We start from the raw sequence: 14105 nt of genomic DNA on the forward strand, positions 1-14105 counted from the left end.
GTTCTCAGTTTGAAGCTTGAAATTTGAAAGGTTTGATCAAAATTTGACTTGTTTGTATATGATCTCGGATAAGAATTTTTATAATTTGGTTAGCTCTGTTAGGTGATTTGAGACTTAAGAGCGTGATCGGAATGCATTTTGGAAGTTCGTGGAAGGTTTAGGCTTGAATTGGCGAAATTGAGATTTTGGCATTTTCCGGTTGATAGGTGAGATTTTGATATAGGGGTCGGAATGGAATTACGGAAGTTTCAGTAGCTCCCTTGTTTCATTTGTGACGTGTGTGAAAAATTTCATGTCATTCGAACGTGGTTTGGTCGGGTTTTTTTATCAAAAGTGTAATTCGGAAGATTTTGGAATTCTTAGGCTTGAATTCGATGCAAATTTGGTGTTTTAATGTTGTTTTGAGCATTCCGAAGGTTGGACCAAGTTTGAATGATGTTATGGGATATGTTGGCATGTTTAGTTGAGGTCCCGAGGGCCTCAGGGTGATTTCGGATGGTTGACGGGAAGTTTGAAACCTTGTTGCAGCTGCTGGAATTGCTGCTTCTGATATTTCCACACCTGTGGATTGGGGACCGCAGGTGCGATGCTGCTGGTGTGTAAAGGAGACCGCAAAAGCGGTGCTGGCCGCAGAAGCTGAGACATTGACCACATCTGCGGGATCGTAGGTGTGATACCTGGGTCACAGATGCGGAATCTGAAGGAGTAAGTGAAATCCGCAGAAGCGGAAGCGCATGTGTGCTTATGGGATCGCAGGTGCGGAAGTGCTGGACAGAATGTATAAAAATGCCCCTTCGCGATTTTCAGTCATTTGTTCACCATTTTATGCGATTTTGGAGCTCCAAGCTGCGATTTCAAAAGGGAATCAAGTGTTGATAGAGAGGTAAGCTACTTGGGCTCCGTATCTTGTGTCTATGGTGATTATTTCATTGTTTAATCATGAAACTTGTGGGAAGAATTAGAGAAAGAGTTGGGGAAATTAGTGCTTGAAATTAGAGAGTTAAATTAGGGATTTGAGAGGCCATTTGAGGTCCGATTTTGATGATCTTGATATGTATAGACTCGTGGGAGGATGGGGATTCTATTGATGTGATTCTTATTGGATTCCGAGACGTGAGTCCGGGGGTCGGGTTGGACCAATTTTTGGGATTTTAGGTTTAATTTGATTATTTTCGCATGGGCTTTGTCCCTTTGGCATGTATTGATGATATGATTCTGAATTTGGATAGATTCGGGACGATATGAGGCCAAGCGAGAGGCAAGGGCATTGCGGGCTAGAGTTTGTACCGGATCGAGGTAAGTAATGATTGTAAATGTTGTCCTGAGGGTTTGAAACCCCGAATTTCATATCGTTGTGCTACTTTGAGGTGACACACTCGCTAGATGACGAGCGTGAAGTCGTGCACCGTTGGGGATTGTGACTTGGTCCATCCCGTACAATTGTTAAGTCGCGTATTTGATTTGAAGTCTTATGATATTCCATCTTTTAGAGATTGATATTATATTTTGGGTTGTATGCCATATTTGGGGCCTTGTGCCGACCTGTTGAGACCCTTAGGGGCATTTTTATTTTATTTTTCCTCACTCTATTTATTTTGAAAGCATATCCTCAGTTACATTTTACCTGTTTATTGTTTAAATCTGGTTTTATTACTTTACTTCTTAAAACGTGAAAACTGTTTGGGCTAAGTTCCCTGTTTTATTAATGGTCCGAGTAATCGTGAGGTTGATGACTGACATAGACCGAGGGTTTAATTGTAAGGTTAATGGCTGAGAGAGACCGAGGGCCTGGTTGTGAGGATTATATATATATATATATATATATATATATATATATATATATATATATATATATATATATATATATATATATATATGTGTGTGTGTGTGTGTGTGTGTGTGTGTGTGTGTGTGTGTGTGTGTGTGTGTGTGTGTGTGTGTGTGTGTGTGTGTGTGTGTGTGTGTGTGTGTGTGTGTGTGTGTGTGTGTGTGAGTGTTGAGTGTGAGTGCTGATTGGTAAGAGCTGAGTCACGAGTGATTGAGAGGCCTTCCTGAGGCGCTATAGATATACATGTACATGAGTGATGCTTTGCCTAAGGGGCCTGTTTATGAACTTACTGTTTTTCGCTCCTCCTTAAAGTGAGTTTCTATTGAATATGTTGATTTAGTTACTGCTTTCACTCATCTTTAGACCGAGTCTCTATTAGAAATGTTGAACAAATGTTTTAAATAATCTTTCATTTAAACTGAAGTTTTTAAGTTACGAAAAGGGTTGTGAATTTCTGTTATGCCGCGGGGTTGTATACGAACTAAGTTTTTGCCCGAGGGGCCGATTATGGTTTTCATCTCTTTATTATTATAAATGGTATTGAACCCATACTGAAACTGTTGGAAAGCATTTTAAATGATTTTTACCAAAAGCTGGATTTTAAATGAGACGATTGACTCGTATTCTGATTGAAAGCCTGTTGTGCTTATTGAGTTATCATATTTGTGGATTCATCATTTCCTACTGCTCAGTCTTTATTTACTCTTATTACTTACTGGGTTGGAGTACTCATATTACTCCCTGCACCTCGTGTGCAGATTCAGGTATTTTGGAACTCGATAGCGGGTGTTGATTGCTCAGAAGCAGAGTCATCAGTGTTAGCAAGGTGGCTGCACGACATTCACAACACTGCTTCCTTCCTCTCATTTTCATTACTGTACTTAGTACACTTTTGACTGTTGTTGTTGTATTCAGACCTTGATAGATGCTCATGACTAGTGACACCCCGATGTCGGGCTTGTATGTTATTTCCGCACTGTTCATCCAGACTTTTATTATGAGACATTTGTTAAATTGAAGGCTTAAAAATGACTCTTAATGATTGAAGGGTTAAAATGGGCGTTGTGTCGGCTGGCCTTGTCTTCACGAGAGACGCCATCACGACCAGGTCTGAGTTTTGGGTCGTGACAAGTAAATAAACTAACTCTTTTTTTTTTTTACTTTTTATAAAACTCAGACCATGAAAGTTTAAAGAAAAAGAAAGAAAATCATAATATTCTTTTCTGAATATTTTTTTTTATTTTTTTGTTTTGTTTTTTTTATTGGAATTTTCGAAAGAAATGCTTTAAAAGAAGAAAGGAATTATTTTTTTGAATTTTTAATTTTGATTTCTTTTTGAAAAAAGACTTTTAAACATTTGCTTTTGATTTGAACTTTGAAAATTTTAAAAGTAAAAAGAAAATATTTTTATTTGAATTTTCATTTGTTTTCTCTTTTTCTAAAGAAGAAAGAAAATATTTTTTTTTGGATTTTGGATGTTGCCTCTTAATTTTAAAAAGAGGGACTTTTAAGAAAATATTTTGGATTTCTGAGTTGTTTTATTTATTTACAAAAGTATTTCTAAAGAAAAGCGAAAATATTTTTGGACTTCAATTTTTTTCAATTTTTTTTACGACATTTGCGAAAGAAAGACTTTTAAAGAAGGAAAAGAATATTTTTCTTTGATGATTTTTTTTTGATTATTTGGAATGTTTGGGGAAAATACTTCAAAGTAAAGGAAACCCGTATTTTGGATTTTGATTTTTATTGATTTTTCTTTTTATTTCTTTTTTTTTCGTTTGAAAGACTTTCGGAAGAAGGAAACCATTTCTTGAGTTTAAAAACCTTTTTTTTTGAATTTTCTAAGGAAAAATTTCTAAAGAAGGAACTAAAGGAAAATATTTTGGATTTTTTGAAAATTGGGGTATGAACCGATGAGGTTTGCCTACGTATCTCACATCCGGTGAGAATCAGACCCGCGTAGTTCAGTCAGTTATGACGCAACAGAAAACATGAAGTATTTTGAAGAAATTTTCTCTTCTTTTCTTTCTTTTTCTTTTCTTTTTTTTTTCTTCAAAATTTCGGTAGAGTTTCGGTATATTTTGGACACCATATTTTCAAAGGCGGGTAGTTATCTCTCTCATACCTCAATTTGACTTCTTCCAATTTTTTCTCCCTATTCTAGAAACCGCTCAACATGCAAACCGAAGCAAATAATTGTACAAGTAGCACGTAAGAATACATCAGGATGGTCTTCTGATTTTAGGGTACACCTGTCTCAACCCCTGTGTTGAGTCCCCAAAGTCAAATGCACATGATGCAAACAAGTGTTCCTACTAAGGATCCGACATGAGGTTGCATTATTCTAGGTTTAAAACCTGGGTGTATTGCTCTAGACCTGTCTTACTCGAATGGACAACTCAAGCTAGGGGCGAGAGGGGCTACGTACCGGGAACCAAAAGCCCATCCGGCTTTGTAACTGATCGGATCCTCGTTCTAAATTATGGTATGAAACTAACAGAAAAGAAGTCACGTCAGTGTGCACTTCCTAGAAGATTAGAAGAGAGGGGTTTTGCATCAGTTTATATATAGTTCAAATAATATCAAAGCAGTAAAAAGCGGCATTTAGCACATTAGGCCCAACACATGTAAAAATCAGATAATAAATAAAGCCAATTATGAAAGTTATTCTAAGCTCGAATTCTTGAACCCTGAATCAGAAGCTTTGGGTTTTGATCCCCAACAGAGTCGCCAGACCTGTCACACCTCCTTTTTCCATCCGAGGGAGGTATATAAGGGAGTTTTTCCAAGTAAAGTGACATTAATCGAAATGGAATTATTTAATTTAATTTTCGAGTCGCCACTTGGAATATTTATGGTGTCCCAAGTCACCAGTTTATTTTTTAAAGTCCCAAATTGAGGAAATTCACTTTATTTAAAAGTCTGCGAAACTAAAAATTCTATGTAAGGAATTCTGTTAACCCGGGAGAAGGTGTTTGGAATTCCCGGATTCCGTGGTTCGAGCACGGTCGCTTAAACTATTAATAATTGGCCTAATTATCTGATTTATTACATGTTTTAAACCTATTATGCGTTTTTAACTTTATAACCACTTTTATTTATTTAAAACCGCTTTTTTAGGATACTGGAATTTATTTCTTGAACAAGTTACGATTGTCATACACATTGCAAACCGCATCACATGAAATGCACCCGTGATTTATAGCAAGTTCATTTTTATTAATATTCGAAGTTGTTATGATCGGGTCACATAAAATGCACACCCAAATTTGGATTTACGTAAAGCAACTATGCCACGGGAACCGTACCCATAGTCACAAGGATTTATTTATTAATCGCGCCTCAAACAAACTACGATGTTCATGAGTCACTTATTTTCCTAAGATCTATGGTTTGTAGAGGTCATTTACTGATTCTAACTTTGATAATCAAGGCAAAGTGATCTAAGACTTTGGAGGCATCATGTCTTCATTCTGATGTTAGATTAGATAGATCTACCTTTATTCATTCATATTTGAGATAAAAATCTTGCAAAAGGGTAAAATATGGAGAGAGAATCTATTATTATAGAGGGAATTTTCTATGACATCCTATAAAGGAAAAGATCAGAATCAATCTAGAATGGAAGTAGTATTTTGAGTATGAATCAAGACCTTTGACATTTCGACATCTTCCTTGGCAAGAGTTTAACAGTAATGCATTTTTAAACTAGACACTTAGTGCAAAACAGATCTATAACCGAAGAGCACTTGTTTGAATTTCAAAAGCTACAAATCAACTTCAAATCCAATAAACTTATTTTAATCAAATACACAATCGGTAGCTACTTCATATTTTCGTGAATTGATTAGCAGTAAAATTCCATATGCTTATAGGACATATAATTCACAACATCATGACAGCATTTTCAACTTCACAAAAATAACAAATAATTATAATCATGTCATTTATTTTATTGAATCAAATCTATTAAAACTAAGACATGTGATACCCAGCAAGTGAGCAAATTCAAGAAACTTTATAGCGTGGGAATGTCAAAAAAGTAACTACATTCTAAAATCAAGGTAAGTACCTCAACAACTGGAAATAAAATTAGAGGAGCCAAACAAATGCCGGAAGACAGAAAATCAAAGTTCAGTAACTTATCACGGCAGAAACAGCAACATCACAACTTACTCAAGCTTTATGGGAATCATTCTGGTGGATACTAAAAACTGTAGGCATGAAAAATGACATTCACTATGATAAACTTGCCAATGATAAACACCAGCATATGCACTTCAACCTCAGCGAGAATGTTGGCATCATTCACGCACTTCCAAAGAGCACTTTTGCTAGAACCCATCAGGATACAATACAGTCATTTGGAAATCAGAAGGATCTCGGGCTTCTTAGCTTTACTAGGCGTGTTAGCATTTGATACAACAGTTGTTGTAGCAGAACGAATCTAGATGCTAAGGCCAAAAATTGGATAAAGAAAGAAATGGAGCAACCAATTTGGGATCTATGTTAGGAGATGGAAACTAGAGCTCCATACGGATGTTCTCATGGGAGTTGGTGGTAGTGTCGTTCTCTTTTTTAAGGGAAAGGGGTCTTTCTTGATTTTTCTTGTGTGAGATCTGATGTTGTCTAGGTCATTTTCTATGTCTATCCCCGAAAATGAAAATGTGAAGGGATTATACAGTGAGGGTTTTAGGTGGTGGGCTTTGGACAATTTTGGGCTTGAAGGGATTTGGGTCTTAGAAATTAGTTGGGCCATTTTAGGAATTCGCCCGATTTTAAAAGAAACAAGACCAAAAATATATTCTTCCTATTTTTCTTTTCTTTGTTTTTTACTTTTTCTTTTCTATAATCAATTAAAATCCTAAATCAATCTATTTTTGTAGAAATTAAAAATCTTTATCGATTTTTAATATTAAAACAACTAATTAACTTAAAACTAAAGAAAAATGCTAATTTTAAAGGCTAAAATCTAAATATGTAAAAATGATCATTTTTGTAATTTTTGCATAATAAAATTAATTCCTACATGCAAATTGAACCTAAGATGGCATGAAATTAAAACGTGATAATTTTTTATGATTTTAAAATATTAAAAATGCATGGAATACAACTAAATAAAGAAAAACTCCTAAAAATCAATTAAAATTATTTTTTGGTCTATTTTTTAGGATTTTCATGTAGGGTAAAAATTAGGTGCTCACAGTAGTTGATTCAGGAAGAGCCTAGTCATGACTAGATAAGAAGTTATGGACAAATCAGCAGATCATGCAAGACGAATATAGTAAACCCCAACATGGAGAATTCAGCCTCGCAGTAATGTCATTATAATACTTGAGATATATTCAAATAGGAGTCGGGGTAGTTAAAGGTACCATATGAGTGTTATGGGGATAAAATAAAGTACCACTGGGTAGGCAATCAAAATGTCAGTTCAGAAGCAACCCTACAAGTACAAAGGCACGGAGGTAAGCAACTACAGATAATTATAGGCAAGGAAGGACATCAAAAGTTCCGTAATAAGCTCACAGCTTTACGAGGGTCAAGGATTCTCCCTAAGTACTCCAACGAAAGACTAGCTGAGGAAATAAGGAAGAAGACTTCAACTTAAGCACAACGACCTAAAGGGGAAATGGTCGTGTAACAGCAGTCTCACAACAACATTGTAAGCACTCCAAAGGAAAGTGGCACCTATCGTGGCTAATGAACGGGAAGTAAAATTAAAAGTAATATTTGATATCATATGAGTTGCACAAAAACTCTAGCATGTGTGGGCACTAACATAAGCTAAGTATGGACGCAATAAGGGGGCAGAAAAACCAGAAAAAGTAATAGCTTACATTGAAAGAAAGCAAAGATGGAACGAAAGAAATTATTTGATCAATGATCCAGAGTTGATTACGTTATGAACGCACTTAAGGGTTCCGAGTTTTATACATGCAACATATACAACCGTAGAAGATTCTGGTATACGTTAAAAGAAAGAATTGAGCCCAGGTAATAAACAAAGGATTAAATTATTAAAGGGTTGTATCATGCATATTTCTCAGCGCCGATGAAAGGCTAAACAGAATAACTAATACCACGAACCACAGATCGGAAGATAGCTTAAGCCGACGTCAAGGCCGATTAGAAGAAGGAGGAAACTAAAGAGTTACATCACCCAAGTAAATTAGGAGTTTTATTATTGGATCCAGAAAAATAGAAATATCGTGATCAAGAACATTGCAGGATCTCCCTTAAAATCAGAGGTACGAAAAAGATAGTACAACAACCATAGTCTATAACGGCTCCATGATAAAGCCAGTTAGAAAAAGTAATAGCCTCATAAAAAGTCAGTATGAAGCTCCCACCGGATTGTAGTATTATAATAGAGCTTCAAGTTGTGGTGTGAATCATACCTATGTGGAAGGAAGGTTATGAAGGAGATAGAAGATATGATGCGAGATTTTAAGTAAGTAAGGAAAAGGTGAACAACATACGAGATACTCAAATGTAGAAAGTTGTGAATAGTCCATACTTCGGATAGAAGGCTAAAAGCCCAGGTATTCAATATCCAGGAATGATAGCGGCATCGTCAGTGGCATATCTCATAGCCTATGGTTTCTAGGTATCGAGGAGGCTAATTAAGACAGTAAAGAAGAGTTAGGCACGATGTGATATCTCGCTTGATGTTCCAGAGTGACATAAGGAAATCTATGATACAAGCAAGTTGAAGGAAGGTTGCGAGTAATAAAAATAAATATGGGTAGGTCGCGAGCTTAAGTATGACAAAGCGACAAGGTTTTAGGAAGGCAAGAGTAAGGATACGAAAGGGCGAGTGAGAAGGTGACGAGAATGGATAAGTCCTCAGGATTAAACCCATGACAACAAGTGAGCTAAAGGTTTCTCTAAGTCATAGAAAGCTCAGTATAGCCTGAATAAACTCAAAGGAGTCTAAGACTAATATCATTTGAAAGAGATGAGGGTGTAATTGTTGTAGATAAAGCATGACATTTGGACCTTTGTTTGAATAACGATTTTGAAAAAAAAAAGAGAAGGAGAAAATATTTCACTGACGGCACAAGACTAGGATACCCCCCATAAGGTGAATTACATTGAGACACTATGTAATACTATTATGGAAATCACTTCAAATATTCCCAAATGAAACATAAGCCCTAGCGACAATGTATTACGTAAGAAGTTTCAAATCTTCAAGTGGAGAATTGTAGATCAACATTGAGGTGAATCAACTATGGACAGATACAAGTTACAAAGTATGACATGAGATTACGCCATCCTTCTTAAGACGAACGGTAATGAGGGAGCATTAAAGGACTTGAGATTTATACCTAAAGGATATACGACAAAAGTAACTAGGAGTTTGGTAAGCATAACTCAATAACGATAAATTGAAGTAAAAAAAATTATGATATAGTATGACCCATGTAGATGCAGTAAATCCATACGAATGGATAACCAGATCTATGAAATAAGATATGACCATATTTGCAAGTTCTACGAAGTATCGAGCGAAGAACATCAGTACACCTATAGATACCTAGAGAGGCATCCTATTAAGCCTTGCATATGTTTACAAAGTAAGGCCTAGAGATTGACTAAAAACTAAAAGGAAAAAGGAAAAATGAATCGCATAAGTGCACTTAAAAAGCCAGGGTCATACAGGTTGCATGATAGGAGGTAGCAGCAGTTGCGAGATTAGAAAGATTTCGACCACAAGTCGTGATATGAGCAAAAAGACTAAAGAGGGGAATACCCTAGACTTTGGATTTATTTACAGAGAAACTACTTAAATGGAAAGGAGAGTATTAAGGTATTCACAAGAGCTATAAGTTATTAAAATCATAAGAGCATCAGCCAAAATTCGGGACTAGTGGTCCAAAGGGGGGAATGATGTTACACCCCGCAATATTACAATGATGTTACGTACTGCAGTATTATATTATGATGATGTTATGCCCTGCAGTATTATATTACGATGATATTCGGCCTTGTAGAATTACATTACGATGATGTTACACATCGCAGTATTAAGTTATGACAATGTTGCACCCTGCAATTTTACATTACGGTGATGTTACGCTTTGCAATATTAAGTTACGACGATGTTGCGCCCTGTAGTATTGTAGGTTGAATTTGTCGTAAGGTAATTGACATCAGTCCAAGTAAAAGATTATTTGGAGATTATAAGGATTATGCTATTTCACAAGTGATGAATAAATTCGTGAAGGTGAAAGTGGAAGCAAGTCAAAGAAAATAAATTTTCGTCAAAGTTTGGCATTTTGGGATAAAATACAGCCCAAGTTAAAATATCCGGTATTTATGGACTAGTGTCATTCAAGGTATTACATGAGCATAAGGTGTACAAGGTATATTAAAAGAGAGTAGTATTTTAAGTCAGTTGAGATAATGTTTAATTATGCGGGTAATTGATTAATTACCGGGTAACAGGACATTACCTAATTAAATAATAAGTGGATAAAGTTTAATAAATTCTACCCCCAAACGTGACAGCTAGCCACATTGCAGTCATTTCTTTGATAGGTGGAAATCAAGTAACAAGAAAGAGACATTTTATCTCTTATAATACAAATCTTATCATTAGGACAATAAGGAATAAAAAATATTACCAAGCTTTAGCAAAGCTTATCAGATTCAAAGCTTTACTGCAAATCCAAATATATTGCCTTCTTTCTCACATCTTGAATGCATTAGCTTTCTTTTGCTATTTCAAAAGCTTTCAACAATCAGAAACCTTAGGACCCTTTACAATTCAAAATGTATTATTATTTTACAATCCAGAGAAACATTAGCTACTTGAAAAGCTTTTAACAATTAAGAACGCTAGAAACAGTGACGATTTGAGCTCCTACAAAGAATATTATACGGATTTTTTCCTACTCCAGGTAAGTTAAGTCTATCCATTCTTTCCTTTTTGGCATGATCCATATGATACAACGAAACGAGCAAGCATACAAGTTTCAGAAATGATTCTATTCTTAGAAGTATTAAGGTTGTCTATGTTCCTGATTCCCCATATGTCCTACTACCATATTGTCTATTCATGGATCTCATAACACTCCAAGAGATCATATTGACTTACTTTATTATGCATTGCATTCATTTATACATGTGCATTTACCAATGACTCAGACGGTGTTATATATGTGTATATGTGTATATCTATATGTATATGGGATATAGGAAAAGATTACGACATTATGTATGTATCACCACCTAATCAGCTGGTATACATTGATGATTTGCCTACAGTGGCTGTGATGATATGATAGGACGCCCTCAGAGACTGATGATGTTATGAATGATGTACATATGCACGACATGACATTCATATGCATATGTATGACACTATAATTATTTCATGATTTACAAAGTTATCCAGACTTACAGGTGCAGCCATTTACTCTATATTTCCTCTATGTCTGTTATGTACTTATTTATGTGACTTACATACTCAGTACATTATTCGTACTAACGTCCCTTTTTGCCTGGGATACTGCATTTCATTCCCGCAGGTCCCAATAGACAGGTCGAGAGCCCTCAAAGTAGGCTATCATCTTAGTGGAAGATGTTGGTGTGCTCCATTTGCTTCGGAGTTGCATGTTTGGTTAGTATGAGTTAGATGTGTATTGTTTGGTATGGCGGGACTCTGTCCCGACCTTTATGAAAATTATGTATTCTTAGAGGCTTGTAGATAGATGTCATGTACGTAAAAGATCGTATGGCCTTGTCGGCCTATGTTCAGTGTTCAAGTGTCTTATGTATAAGTTGGCATTACCTATTGTATTCTACCTATTTTACGGCAGCCTCTTCGGCTCAGTTATTTATGATAGTATGACATGAAAAGATACGTTATGTTGGTACTCGATTGAGTAAGGTACCTGGTGCCCGTCGCGGCCCATCGATTTGGGTCGTGACAAAAATCTTCGGATTTTCTACTCTAGTTTGAGATTAAAGTCTTTGTGACTTTCTACTCAATTTGAGATATAAAAACTCTGTTGTTTGTATTCGGTTTGAACATATAAAAACTTCACCGAGATACTAATTCTGTTTGTCAATTTCTTTTACAGAAAAATGATAACGAGTTCGGAACAACAGAATGGTTCTACTGCTGCAATGGCAACTGCGTCTTCAAGTCGCACAACTCCTGCACCGGTGATGGCACCCGCAGAAAAACCCGAGAAATTTTACAGTGTGGACTTTAAGCATTGGCAGTAGAAAATGTTCTTCTACTTGACCACACTCAGTCTGCAACACTTTATTAGCGAGGACATTCCAGTCCTAGGAGAAGAGACTCCGGATAATGAGCGATTTGTGGTCACTGAGGCATGGAAGCATTCTGACTTCTTGTGCAAAAATAATATATTGAATTGTTTGGAAGATGGCTTGTACAACGTTTGCAGTGTCATGGAGACTTCGAAAGAGTTGTGGAATGCTCTTGAAAAGAAGTACAAGACGGAAGATGCTGGACTAAAGAAATTTGTTGCCGCAAAATTCTTGGACTTTAAAATGGTTGATAGTAAGTTTGTCATTACTCAAGTTCAAGAATTACAAGTCATCGTTCATGACCTCCTTGCTGAAGGTATAAATCATTAAAATATTGATTATATTATTAATCCTAAATTTATGATTATAGGTATGGTCATAAATGAAGCGTTTCAAGTTGCGGCATTTATTGAAAAGTTGCCTCCGATGTGGAAGGACTTTAAGAATTACTTGAAACATAAGCGCAAGGAGATGACGCTTGAAGACCTTATTGTTCGCCTAAGGATTGAAGAGGACAACAAGACTGCAGAAAAGAAGTCTCGTGGAAATTCAACAATAATGGGTGCAAATATTGTTGAAGAAGCTCCAACGAGTAAAAAGAAAAAGAAGCCATCTGGACCAAAGAATTACCCAAGCAAGAAGAAATTCAAAGGTAATTGCCACAATTGTGGAAAGGTTGGACACAAGGCTGCTGAATGTCGTGCACCAAAGAAGGACAAGAAGAAAAGTCAAGCAAACATGATTGAGAAGAATGATTAATTTTATCGGTGGTTATTCAAGTTAAGTTTTGTAATACAAAAATCACTTTTCTTTCTTTTATAATTTAAAACTTATCTCTCTATAGCTTAGTTAACAAAAATATAAAAGTGGCTAGAAGATATATTTTTTGCCAGAAAAATAACAGTGGCTATCCTAATTTACCTAATAAAAAATCATATATAATCAAACCCATTTTAACACCTATTATATAATCTGCTACTTTGAATTAACAACTTCGTCATTGCAGTTAGCAAGTTGTGATCATGAGTTATACTATTACAAGAGCTTATGACTTTGCATTCTAAAATTGACTAGTCAACCTAGTTTGGTCAAATATATTACTTAATCAAACGATATTACATAAGTTAGTGCACAGTGATAATTTTTTTTTTGGAAATTACATAAAATGCACTTTGTACTTGTCTCCAAAAGTCAGTTTTACATTTAACCTTTACGAATATCCTAATACTTTTCTATCATTGTCCAAAGTAAATTTAATACCTCTTTCAAAATTGACAACCAAATTTTATCTTAGCTGTGTAAACATGTGCTGACACGTGTCATTTGCATGTTTTTTACTTCTTTTTTTCTAGACTAATTCAACAATAACCACCATTACCCCCTCCCTGAAAAAACTCCAAACAACCATCATCCTTAAAACTCAACGGTTTCACTTCACCATTTTTGTCCAATTCATAACTCCCTACAAAGAACAACCACCAGACCATCTATATATTATTAAAAGGAGAGGAAAAAGTCTTTTTCTTAAGCCAAGTGACATCTTATAAAATAGCCATATGACATAAGTAATTAATAATTAGTTATTTAGCTAATAATTAGTTATTGATTATTATTTTTGAATCTAAATATCTATAAAATAATAATCTATATATTACTAAAAGGAGAGGAAAAAGCCCTCTCCTTAAGCCAAGTAGCATCCTTAAATTAGTCACATACATAAGTAGTTAATAATTATTTATTTAGCTAATAATTAGTTATTGGTTATTATTTTTGAGTTTAAATATCTATAAAATAACAAAAAGAACAACCACCAGACCATCTATATATTATTAAAAGGAGAGGAAAAAGTCTTTTTCTTAAGCCAAGTGACATCTTATAAAATAGCCATATGACATAAGTAATTAATAATTAGTTATTTAGCTAATAATTAGTTATTGATTATTATTTTTGAATCTAAATATCTATAAAATAATAAAATAAAATATAT

The 14105-nt window shown here is 35.2% G+C and overlaps 1 protein-coding gene across 1 annotated transcript; it reads left to right on the forward strand.

Annotated features, from left to right (window-relative positions):
• Window positions 1-10478: 10478 nt before the first annotated feature.
• On the forward strand, window positions 10479-12984 carry LOC142181160 (uncharacterized). The gene is made up of 3 exons (XM_075253622.1): window positions 10479-11459; window positions 11923-12371; window positions 12489-12984. The coding sequence occupies exons 2-3, from the start codon at window positions 12074-12076 to the stop codon at window positions 12875-12877; spliced, it is 687 nt and encodes a 228-aa protein (XP_075109723.1). The 5' UTR covers window positions 10479-11459; window positions 11923-12073; the 3' UTR covers window positions 12878-12984.
• Window positions 12985-14105: the final 1121 nt, after the last annotated feature.

This window comes from Nicotiana tabacum, chromosome 1 (genome assembly GCF_000715075.1).
Source record: "Nicotiana tabacum cultivar K326 chromosome 1, ASM71507v2, whole genome shotgun sequence".
In the NCBI taxonomy this organism is placed as follows: Eukaryota; Viridiplantae; Streptophyta; class Magnoliopsida; order Solanales; family Solanaceae; genus Nicotiana; species Nicotiana tabacum.

Coding starts and splice junctions, on each gene's coding strand:
- LOC142181160 (XM_075253622.1), top strand. CDS start 12,074: ATGTTCTTCTACTTGACCACACTCAGTCTGCAACACTTTATTAGCGAG. Junction 12,372..12,488: donor GGACTTTAAAATGGTTGATA/GTAAGTTTGTCA, acceptor TTATGATTATAG/GTATGGTCATAAATGAAGCG.